Here is a 12,609-nt window from a genome sequence, read left to right on the forward strand (position 1 = left end):
AAGACCACAGATAACTGGCAGCTAAATCCTCTTCCTGTAAGTGAGGCCACAGGGCGCTCTGGAAACCAGATTCCAGTCAGATTCCACTGAATCGCAGATAAGGAACTTTTTTTTTTTTTTTCCAGCTCTGCTCAACGCCACATGACTGTGATAGAGTACCATACTGACAAGTCAGGCAACAAGCAGTCAGAAATATTTCCAATACTTAATCCACCACCTCTTTTTCCAATATGTACTCCACCAGGGAAAGCCTTGTTGCTGGTTATACAGCAGACAGGTTGCCAGTTCTTCAGAAACCTGATCCAATATTTACAAATACAACATTTTCAGCTCTTAACTTCCTCTTTCCTGAACAGGAATAACAGACTCCTTCGGTTAAGACATAAAAAAAATTGGACTAGATAAAGTCTGGAAGTTTAGTATGAAACTTAAAGCTCAACACCCTCCTTTCTCACTTCAACTTTCTGCATTGAGAGACTTAAAACTAAATCTTAAACTTCTTATCCTACTTAAGTCCCGGTTTACAAGAATCACTTTATAGCAATGCAAAACCAATCAAAAACAGGAAAGGGTTGTGTTTTTTGCCGGTAACAGTGTGTGCACATGTATCAAGTTGCAACTGTATGAAAAGCCACGTAAGTAGAACATCTGCCTGCTTACAGCTTAGATCCTAAGAAAAAATAAAAAGTCCTGAGCACAAAGCAGTCGCCTCCTCTTCCTGATCAGCCACTTCCCCCTTCCCCTAATGAATTATGCACAAAACAGCACTCCGTTTCCACACGTCACTGGTTTTGGTGGGAGACAATGCAAGAAATGATTTTGCACCTGCCTGAACTGCTAGGCTTGAAAGAGGACAAAAATCAGAGATGATTCAGCCATTCACAATGCAGCATAGCCTCCATGTTTCACTAAAGAGACACTGTGTCAAACAGGTTAATACCTACGGTTCATTTAGTGACAAAAATATTGTCTACATCCATGTCAGGAAGGGTAATTATAAATCTTATTTACCAGGATGTCCTGGACAATACGACCGCATTAAAACGCAACACACGCTGTAAGAATCGTCAGTCAAGGGTCATTAAAAAATACAAATAAAAGAAACTAAAACCAGTCCAATAACATGTTCAACAATGGAATAAAAAAAGCTGATAGATTAAGAAATTAGTTTAAAAGTAGCCATGATCTCCTGATTAGTTTTCAAACAGTCTGCATAATATTTCGAAAAATATTGCTGAAAAATGCAATGATGATACTGATTGCTATTTACCCACATTCACACAATTACTGATATCCCCACCATTTTGTCAACTTTAGGATCTTTGTCACTGAAATCTATTTCAGACGTGACAGTAATGGACCATCCAAGTGGATATTATTAGCAATTAGAGTTTTAAAATATTGCAGCCCAAATAATACAACATTCCAAATATTTCATCCATGCAGTTGATTTATTGGACACACTGAAGCATCTTGTAGCTGTATCTTTTAGTAGTGCAAATATTTTGATACAAAGTTTCATCTTCTGCAAGCTGTGTAAAAAAAATTAGCAGATTAAGATCTGCCTAATCTACAAGTTAACAGGAAACAGCAGCTGAGTCTGTTGTTCATGAGCTGTTCCTTTCCAGTTGTGCTTAAAAAACCCAAAAGAAATATCTCCTATTGATTGACAAAAAACAAAACATCAGGCAACATTAACATTAAATTTTGAATAATACTTCCTCCATTTGATGTTCTTCTTGAATACACAGTCGAGATCAAATCAGACAAGACTAGACACCACCTGAGGTATGTCATACATGTCGGAAGAATGTAATCTATGACGACGAGACAAGTCAGTTCTTTCCAAAGAACATGTTCTAGCAGACAGAGGTTTTGTTGTTTTGATAAAGTGCCTTGTTATGCAATTTTTATTTTTTACACACTCAGCACGTATTACAAATATGACCACATCAGTATCATGTCAATTCTTAAATGCGTTCAAAAGTTAACCACGGCCCTCACACCATACTGCAGTCCACAGGACCAAGCCCTCCATTACATCTTCTGCTTGGTTTGCCTCCGCTTCCTGACCCACTTCCTCAGTCCACAAAGCCATAGGAAGACAGGCTGTGCACTTCTAAAGGCTTCGTGCCGCACCATAACCAGCGGAGGCGGCCGTGTCTGAGACAGCTAACAAATCCAAACACAGCTGTGCTACTGTTGACCCCCAGGTGCCCTCGGTCAGCCTTCACCTCCGTTGAGACTCACAGCAACGTTCGAGAAAGGTTAGATTAATACCGGAGAGAGTAGTAACCCATTTCGGCTAAGAAGGCAAATGTATATCTTTCCGGCAGACTAACCAATTGTTACAGACTAAACTATCCTACACTTGTGGACAAGAAACGTGCAAAAAACGACTATGACATACTTCACTAAAGAATCTACGACTGCGAGGCCAATCATTCATTCATCCATCCAACACCTTACAGGTGAATTAATTTCCCACCATAAATTTTTGGAGATTCAGAATACTTTATTGACTCCAGGGGGGTAATCATGTTGTGTCAGCCACTTATTCTAATTGTGCATCTGAATCAAAACAAAGAATATACAAGAATTAAACTGGTCAAGAATGAGTATAAAAACGTGAACAATTTAATGACAGAGATTAAGTGCCTCAGCATAAAATGTAAATGCTAAACCATCATCTTAGCTTGATTTGATCACATTAGGATACTTAAAATTAAATATTTATCACTTCTGATTGGGCTTGTTTCAGAAAACTACAGCTAACTTGAACTCCCCCAAGAATAATCAGGAATTCACCGAGACGCAAACTCTAGATATTTCCCTTGTCTGTCCTCAGAGAGCGAGATTAAGACAGACCGACCCCCAAAGGATTTCACACGTACAATTCTCCACGTGTGATGGCTAAAAGAAGCGGAGCCGGTGGAGGATGTAGTGTTTGTATCCAGCTGGGAAAGCAGCAGGGAAGTCGGTCACCCTTTCTCCCTCTTTTCTCTTCTTTAAACCATGGTGTTAATGGGTCAAGTCCGAAGTACGCATCTCGACGGAGACATTTTACTGAGGATATCTGATTTCATTCTAACGGTCTGCGGAAAATACGAGTTAACCACTGCACATTTCTGTATGGAGAAGCTATTGTTCAGTTAGGAGAGAAAGCCAGGGGCCAGGGCGCGGTTGTACTGACTGCACCTCGGTCTGTGTGTGGATATATCGTTCCGGAGATAAGTTTTGCTGCCGCACTACGGTTAGCCTACCCCACCCCGCTCAATAACGAACAACAGCACATTTCAGCTTCAGGAGTTGGCAAAAGGAACACAAACATTGCACCTACACATGTAATTAATTTGCCTTTTGATTGGGAACTTCTCAAAGATGTCGGGTGATAGCTGTTTTAAAGGCCGCCGCTAGCTAAGAAACAATTCCCATTAAACCGACTATCCTGATTCATTTTAGCTAGCGCATGCACTTTCCTGTCTGGACTGCTGTGGTTAGATGGAGGAAAAGAAGAGCACTAGAACCAATGCAAGATAAAAAAAAAATACACATACAAAAACATTAAAACAAAGCAAACAATATATTACCCACCTTCCTAGGGGAGAAATAAAGGTATTCCTGAACGGGAAATGATAGAACACAGCCAAACGCGAATCCCACTTTATTCCTCCCTCTACCGGAGCCGCTGCTGACACAACAAGGCGTTCTGTGCTCTTTCGCCTCTGTGTCATAAGCCCCGCCCCATCACTCCTTATAAGGAGTCATGCTGTTCCCAATTTTCTTTGACAGACAGCTTCATCAGCCAATCAGTGACATTATGTATTGAAGGGATCGGAGTTCACGCTGTCTCTCTCTTTTTTTCTGTCGTGATGGAAATTGCGGCTCTTTTCCGGGAGCCGGAACATTTTGCTCAGTTTTACAAGAGCCGACCTTTTTGGCTCCCCAACGTCTCATCTCTCAGTATCGCTTCTAAATCCTTCGATACTTAATTACTATGACTGTATATCGGACATAGATACTAATAATATTAACTGAGATATAAACTGATCGACACTGTTTAGTGTAAAATTTACAAAACTCAATTTAGGTATAGTTTGTCACATTATAGAACAGCCTGTCATGGTCAGTTTTTCTTTGTTCTGCTATTTTGTTGTGAATTGTTCACAATAAAAACCTAACCTAAGCAAACTTCCCAAGCACGCATTTGATGACGTCACAAATGGTCAAAGTTGGAGATACTTTAGGTTTTTTTTCCTTCTTTATGTTTTTAAACAAATCATACCTTAAGTGTTTACTCAAATTCTGCCCAGTAAGAGAAACATGTCTGGGTGGTATATGAGAATTTGTAGCTGTAAAACTTGCAAATTAAGGGGATGCAGGCAGAAGATGACATTTACATTTTTTTCATCAGTGACCAATATGCAGAGCAACCAATTGGGCTGAAAGAAGAAAAAAACCTATCTGTTCAGTGAAATTAGCTGTTCTTTCCTAAATTAACTGACAAATGCATATTATTGACAAACAGTATTGCCAAGCATTTATGTGCCATGGGATCCACATTGTGGTTTCCTTGTAATTTTGAATTATTATATTTTCTGCATGTTTAAATATAAAACCTTTAAATATAATAATCATATACAATGCCATGCAGATGACTTCATTGCTTTATTGTAAAAAGTAATAGAGTTCCAATAGAGATAAATAAGTAAATACATATTTTGGTCATGGCTTGTTTCCAGTAAGAAAAAAGCAAAGCAACAGCACATATGTTATTATTTATTCAATAAATCACCTGGTATAAGAGTTTAAATCTCTTGAAAAAACTATTTTCTATTGAGGGCAAAATTGCCCCACAAGATGGCGCTATTCTGCTAATTCAGAGTGAAGTGGACTACTTACAGCAGATTCAACATCTGTTTTCTTTAACTTCCTTCATTTTAGCTGGGAAAGTGATCTATGCGATTGTGGTCAGCCTGGGAACCAAGCCATTTACATTTCATAAACAGAGAAAGCAAACCTTTTGTCCAGCTATTAAGATAATGTATTTGTTATCCTGGACGTCCTAATGTAGGTACTTTTCTTGGTATCAATGTGATCAGAGCGTCATATGAAGAGGGAGGAGTAAATGAAAATCCTAAATCCAATGGATAGCTCAGGGAAATTACTAACTTGAGTTTAAAACTGAGAATTTGACATCATTATGTTCAGAAAAGCACTGTGCAAAATATTTGACCCCTTGGAGTTTTTTGTTGTTGTTGTTGTTGCAGTTTTGCTTTTGTTTCAGTTAATACAAATGAAATATTAGACAAAATAATAATCTGGGCAAATACCAAAATAAGTTTTTAAATAATGGTTACATTTATTAAAAAATAAAAATAAAAAATCAAATCAGCCCAGCTTGATGAAAAATAAACCAGAGTTTGATTTTAGAAGACACATCCAAGACTGATTATACTGACTGTAGAATGAAGAAATACCTTAAGTCAGGGTTGCTCAAATCCAGTTCAAGCCAGTGTCTTTGACTGACTAGAGTTGGACCATAAAGCCATTTCTAAAGTTTGGGACTTCAGTGAACCACAAAAAGAAACACCATCCACACACATAGAAAACATGGAATGGGGTGTACCTTCTCAGGAGTGACCAGGTTGCCAGAATTACTCCCAGACTGCATTAATTATTCATCCAGGAGGCTACAAAACATTCAGAACAACTCTGTAGACTTCACATGTCTCAGTTATAGTTGGTGTCCATGATTCAACAAAGTCAGAGCTACAAGGCCAACAACACTGCTCATCGATTGTCTCACAATTGCCAAGAAAAAAAATTGTTGATTCTGAAGTTTTATGGAAGGTGTGCAACCTGTTACATCTGATGTAGAGCTTAGATAATATTACAGAAAACAAGCATAACATTGACAGTAAAAATAGATTTTTGTAGTCTGGAGTTGCTTTGCTGCTTCAGGACCGGGACAATAAGCAGTCATTCATGAAACAATTTATTCTGCTTCAGAAAATCCTGAAGAAGAATGCCAGACTTTCAGTTGGGGCCATAAGCTTAAGCCCACTTGGGTTATGACAAGAACATGGTCCAAAACACACTCGCAAGTCCACTTCAGACAGGTTCCAAAATAAACAAAGATTTTGGAGTGGCCTAGTCAAAGTTTGATCCAAAATATAATTCCACAGCACTGTGGAATTACCTTAAACAGGCCGTTGTTGCCTAAAAACCTTTGAAGATGGCTGAAATAAAATCATTTTGGAAAGCAGAGTGGAGCCATCTCTTCAAAGTGTTTTTATTTTTATTTTTTTTTTGGCCTAAATCCATCTTTTGGCAATAAAAGTGTTTTTTAAATTTGTGCTTAAAGGTTTCTTCATCTTCATGAGTTGAGCAACCAAAGGTTTAGGAAACAACTACTTTCATAAACAGGGGGAAATATAATTCATTTCTCTTAATGGACAGAATTATACTTTGAAAACTATAATCTGCATCTACCCCAGCTAACTTTGTGTGATATTAAAATGTGATGAACTTAAGCATCTAAATGCAACAGAACAAAAATTTAAAACAAGACACTCCAGTTAAGGGGAAAATACTTTTCCCCTTCACTGCATGGTGGTCACCATAACGTGGATTCTCTTACCTCTCCTCACTGATGGCTTCCTCTCGACTGCCTTGTCTGGGGGTTTTTGAGGCGAATCAAAAGCCGCTTTCATCTGCGCCACCTTCACGGATTGGGCCAGCTCCTCAGCAGACTTAACTTCTGCTGGTTTGGGTCGGTCATGGTGCTGCAACTTCTCGTGCAGCTGAATCGTCTCTTTTATGAGGTCAGAAACAGGCCTGGGTCTTGGTGGGCTCTGGGACTTGCCTCTCATTGAGACCCCATCTCTCTCAGTTCCCTCTGCTGGAACATTTCCCGAGTTGCGATCCGGTTGTGTGCTGGCTGGGATCTGGCTGATTTCTTGTGCGATAACCAACCCATCCACCACCATAAGTGCACCAGCATCAGCAGGTGGTGCAGTCACATCTTCAGGACCCTCTTTTGCCACCTGCCTGTCTCCTAACAGAGCATCTGCTCCATCAGAGGCAGATGTTTTGGTTTTGGTTTCACTCTTAACTGCTGAAGGTTCTCCATTGGCATCCGTCTTCTCCTCATCAAGTTTCTTAGAGGAGTTAATTTCCCCACCGTTCTCTGTTGACTGGGCCGAGGAAGGTTTGGATTCCTCAACCATCACACCACTCTGCTCACATGATGTTGTCTCGTGTAAAACAGCTGATTGCGGGCTGTTTGAAGACATGCTCTCAGAGGGGCCCGTGTTTGGCCTTATCTCAGCATCTGCCTTTACTGAATCGTCTGTTGAATCAACGTTCTCAGCTCCTGGGTAATGTGATTCAGTTGGTGAGCTATCACACGTAGCATCACCGCTGGCTGCAGGCTGAAAATAAACTGAATCTGAGGTTATATTTTGAGCCGCCACGGTCTGTTTCACATCCATCTTTACATCGTGGGAATCTTTTAATGCAGGATTTGGTTCAGGTTGTTTGCTCAGAGTCATTTTTGTGTCACCTGCAGGGTGATTGTTCCAGCTGCTTAATGCTGCTGCTGCTGCTGCTGTGCTATTCAGGATCATCTCCTCATTAACAGGATCTTCTGTTGTGTCGATATAAACCTCTTTTATTTTATCCAGAGATGGAGTTGCCTCTGTTTTGTTTCTCTTCAGGAGCTTCTCTAGAATAGAGCTCGGCTCAGTCTCCAAGGCTGCAGTTGGTGCTGACTCTGACGTTATTGCATCATTAGTTTCAGCTGTGTCAGGGAGTGACGGTTGCATCTCTGTCTCCTGCTCATGCACATCAGTCACCTTTGGCCTGGCTAAGGAGCTGTCACCCAAAACATATTTTAGTGTTACTTCTTTTTCATTGATGTCTGTTTTCTCCTTTGAGGCTCCCCTTTGAATGGTATCACTCATGTACAATAAAGACTCTTTCTGGAGAGTGTTTTCCAAAGGATGTGGGGGCTGAGCTGGAGGCGGTTCCTTCCTCTCAGTTAAATCGCCGACTGTTCCTGTGCATAGCTTAATTTCCTCATTTCCAGCTTCAGCTCTAATAATTTCATTCAGGTCCACATCAAGTAGTGACTCACTTCCTGTATGAGCTCCATAGGTGCACTTCTTCAGCATCATAGAGTCTTACTCAGAGTGTCCAAAAGAGCTTGCATCCTCTGATTTGTCATCTTTTTGTGTGGAAGTTTCCTCCGCCTGTTGCTCCATCCTGGTCTTTGCAGATGCTCGAAGGTGGTCTGCAGTTTTCCTCTTGCTTTTGTTAATTGTAGATAATCTGTGTGTTGTTTTAAGCCTGTCTGTTCCTGAGGTACTGTCTGGGTTCTCCTCGGTCTCATGTGGAGACAGAGGAGCAGTCCAGCCTCCTCCTCCTTGTTCACCTCCTCCCTCCTTTTCTGCAGCCCCTCCCTGTCTCACCTCCCTTGCAGTGTACTGACTCTCACACTCGTGCCTCTCAATGGAAGTTATTGTAGGTTCATAGCCGGGCCTCTCGTTCGGATGATAACAGTCTGGCTCATCTGACTTTTTCCCATCCTCGTCGTCGCATGAACTTTCTTCCTCTGTGATCTCACCTGAATGAGTATTCAAACCTCCAAATTCTTGCGATATCTTAGCTTCTCCCAGGTCCTCATCGATATCCTGTTCTCCTCCTTCAATTTTATCCTGGTTCTGTCCCATGTTGATCTGCAAAGAAGGACAATAAGGTTACCCTTAGACCACAGAGGCAGTGAATTATACTCTCACATGCTAAATGTCTGGAAGCATTTTGAACCTAAGCCCTGAAATACTACTTCAGAGTCTGTTTTACTCAAGCTGTTCTTATTTGAAAAATGTGTCCCCAAAATGTTAGGTTCAGAATTCAGCTGGTTTTTCATCCAGAACTGAGTCTAAAATTAAATCCAATTTTTGGGGTTAGAGATGTTGGTCTGTTTTCTGACTCTGATGGCAGATGTAAGTTTTGTTTTCCTTGGGACTTAGACTTTGTACTAACTCTGTGATTTGGTTTGTCATTTTGGTCAAGGAATTTAACTCTTAGTTTTTGATTATCTCTGCAGATCTTACTTCTGCTTTATTCTGGTAATCTGTCCTCCCTTGTGCATTGGGCTCCATTACCTACATTTTCCTCTTTTCTTTTTTTTTACATCTGTTCCTTTTTGTGTCACTTTTGATCATTACTGCATATATATATATATATATATATATATATAGAAGGCCTGGAAGGTGAAGACCACAGTGGTGCCTGTGGTCATCGGGGCCCTCGGGGCAGTCACCGCCAAACTGGAGCAGTGGCTCAAACAGATCCCAGGAACAACATCAGACATCTCAGTCCAGAAATGTGCAGTTCTAGGCACAGCCAAGATACTGCGCAGAACCCTCAAGCTCCCAGGCCTCTGGTAGAGGACCCGAGCTCAGAGGATGAAAGAGACCACCCACGGAGGGTGAGAGGGGAATTTTTTTTAAATTTTTTTTTATGTATTTTATAAAAGTTACATACTGCAGGTTTAAGTCTTAAGAGGATAGTATAGTTCATGCTTTAAACAAGTCATTATCACACAAGAGACGTTTTCAAGGAGATGGCTTGTCAACTCTTAATTGTTACCGTTTCATCTGACTCCGGTTCCTTACAATTTTTCAGTGACAGCATTTAAACCGATTAATATCCTCCTTGAATTTGTACGGTAACAGTCTTTCAGAATTTTTTTTAAATTAAACCTTAAATAGTGTTTCTCACATTCAGTAATAATTTTTGATTTGGGTGATATGGCTCAAACAGCAAAACTTGATTTTCTAAACCAGTTTTCTGTTGTGTATTTGCATGTCTCGTCAATAGAGAGTAGGCGCCCCCTGTGATGTCTGCATAAAATATTGCTGTACTCTGCATTGTACAGCAACATAGTCTGACTTCCAGTTTCTCATTCTTCAAATATATAATCTTAAGTTCCTATTTCAGTTGGGGGTTTTTTCTTAAAGGAAAATAAACTGCATTTTATATGATTGGACTTAACATGGGGGTGGTGCACAAGGGGCTCAACCAGGGTGCCATTCATGCAAGGACTACCACTATTCTCATGTCTTACTGTCATAAATCTTGACTGATTTGCCAACATGTCATTTAGGGAACAGTCACTGTTTTTTTTTTTTATCAACGCATGTCAGCTAAAGTCATTACATTAGCACTAATCATTCCACTCAGACATCTGTTTTTTTTTTTTTTTTCTTTATTCCTGCTCATGATGAAGAACCTTGACCAGAATAGGGAGCTGGAAGGAGGACGCAAACTTTTCCATGACATTGTCTAATTGCTAAATGAGTTTGCAAATCACAAAACTGCAGCAGTAAGCAGGGAAAATTGCACAGCACAATAAACAATGATCATTCTGGAGCATGAGTGTGTTTCCTGCCTGTGTCCTCATGCCCTGCTTGTGTGAAAACATATGACTGACTGCTGTCTTCTCATCTGACAGCCCCGTTTGACAACCAGATGCATGGTACAACACCCAAAAGACAGACAAACGCAGTATAGCAGTAAAACACAGAAGACGTCATGGTATTGTTTTCCTTCATTTTGGGTTAAAGTTGCTGTCAGTGAGCAGAAGAATTAACTTTTATTGGTTGTTTTTCAGCTACTCTACGACTTGTTGGGAACTCCTTCCCTTAAGCAAATTCTTCCTCTCTAACAACTGGTTCATTATTTCGTCTCAAGCCTCCTTGAAGGGATCATTTGATCACCATGTGCTCTGCTGCTGCTGCTGCAACATACTCAGACATACAGGAATTCAACACCAGGGAACCAACGACCTCTCACAAACAGAAGTTCTAGCATCTGCAAACCACGTCGCTTTATTTGCTCAATCAATCAGCCATGATAAGAGAACATCCACAAAAATATGGTTCAGGTTATGATAAAGACAACACAGCGCTCTTGCTATATGGTGAACATGACATCGATCACCCATCGTACGCTGCAGCTAACACTTACCGGTTAGGATTCCTGGGCAAAGTCGATCGCGCTCTCCCTCTGGACTGACACAGTGTTCTTTGTTGGTTGTTTAGAGATGATCAGTCCTCCCTCGAACGGCACAAGCAATGGGAGCCTTATGTTGCATCCATGTGATGTCACTGCACATTTGACTAACACAATCAGGAAATCTTGGACATGTAGTATAACTCGCAGCTATCTGAAGAAACCTAGGAGAAAGTTGTTTAACTTAAAATCCCATCTTCATGAGAGCTAAGACACAGAAAGACATGTTCAGGGAAGTGGACTTGGGATCGTGTGCCTTTAGGTTGTCTTTCACTTTGGATTCAAAACACTCTTCTAAAGGTGTGTAGTAATAGACAGCTATCTATGAAAAAGGAAATAAAGCACTTAAGTGATCACTGTCTGGGGTAGAGAAAAAACATCCCCACAGTACTACACTGCCTCCACTGTGTTTTATAATAAGGATGGTGATTAACTTACACACAGGGAAACTCTAATTACTGTATTCTACACGTGTTTATTTATTAGCAATAATATAGAATTAGAAATGCATGCCACATATCTTAACTTTTTATTGGTAAAAAATGCTGAAAATCTGTAAAGCATCATCTTCCTTCTACTTCAAGTTGTGTTGGTCGTTCTCATAAAATCCTGAGAAGAGTACGTTGAACGTAAAGTTGTAATTTGATAAAAAGTTCAAAAAGTATGAATACTTTTGGAAAAGCAATGCTTGTTTTCAAAGTTCAATTCAAGGAGTAAATTGAAAATGAAAAAAAAAAAAAAGTTCCATGGTTCACAGGTAAACACAAAACAGTGCCGTACAACCTAGAGGAAATAATGATTGTGGTGTCTGAAATAATATTGTGATTTTGCATATCAACCTCATCGATGTTGGAAATTTGCTTCAGATGAGCCATGCATTTCATTTTTAAATTTCATTTTGTCTTTTGTTGAAAATATCTTCCACCTTCAGTGTTTATCGAGAAGTTCTGGAAACGTATTCCTAATTTCAAGGGTAACAAGACGGAGTTGCCATAATTGACGGCGTCTTGAGCAGTCAGATGTGGTTCTATGTAAAATGTTATCACCTTTAGGGTCTTTGTAATCATTAGCAGGCAGCCTGGGCGGAACATCATCTGAAAAACAGCTCAGAGGGTTCCTATTGTTTCTTGCTGTCTCTATAGTAATGACCAAAACAGGATGCAGAGTCGGATAATAAAACAAAAGTGCAAGCACAACGGCCAAGAATTCACCGGCAGAAGGAGAAGAGGGGCTGGACCACACCCATCGACTCCAAGCTGAAGGCTACTGTTTTTTCCTAGACAGAGTGATTAGTGTTTTCACCAGCCAATGTTTCTGCGCTTGTAAAGTTGAAGAGGTCACCTCATTTAGAGTAAAACTAACTCAAGCAACCGCGTTATTTTAAGATTATTGATTAAAAGCAGGTTAAATATACTCCTGCAGGTAATAACTTAGATGGTTACAGCGTGTTTTCCAACGTACACGCAGCATTTCCAGACATCCATTTAAAATGCAGTCTTGGGAAGGATTTATGCCTGTGCTCACAGC

The 12,609-nt window shown here is 40.2% G+C and overlaps 1 protein-coding gene across 2 annotated transcripts in view; it reads right to left on the reverse strand.

Annotated features, from left to right (window-relative positions):
- The window catches only part of coro1ca (coronin, actin binding protein, 1Ca), a 32,720-nt gene extending 24,381 nt beyond the window's left edge, over nucleotides 1-8,339 (reverse strand). The window contains exon 1 of one of the 2 annotated variants that reach the window (XM_007559140.2): nucleotides 6,644-8,339. In XM_007559140.2, the coding sequence (XP_007559202.1) occupies nucleotides 6,644-8,180 (1,537 nt within the window). In that variant the 5' untranslated portion in view covers nucleotides 8,181-8,339. Of the gene's footprint in view, nucleotides 1-3,594; nucleotides 3,729-6,643 lie in introns of those variants that run through there. The other variant, XM_007559141.2, reaches the window with a different exon arrangement.
- Nucleotides 8,340-12,609: the final 4,270 nt, after the last annotated feature.

This window comes from Poecilia formosa, unplaced genomic scaffold (assembly GCF_000485575.1).
Source record: "Poecilia formosa unplaced genomic scaffold, Poecilia_formosa-5.1.2 Scaffold103, whole genome shotgun sequence".
NCBI classification, from domain to species: Eukaryota; Metazoa; Chordata; class Actinopteri; order Cyprinodontiformes; family Poeciliidae; genus Poecilia; species Poecilia formosa.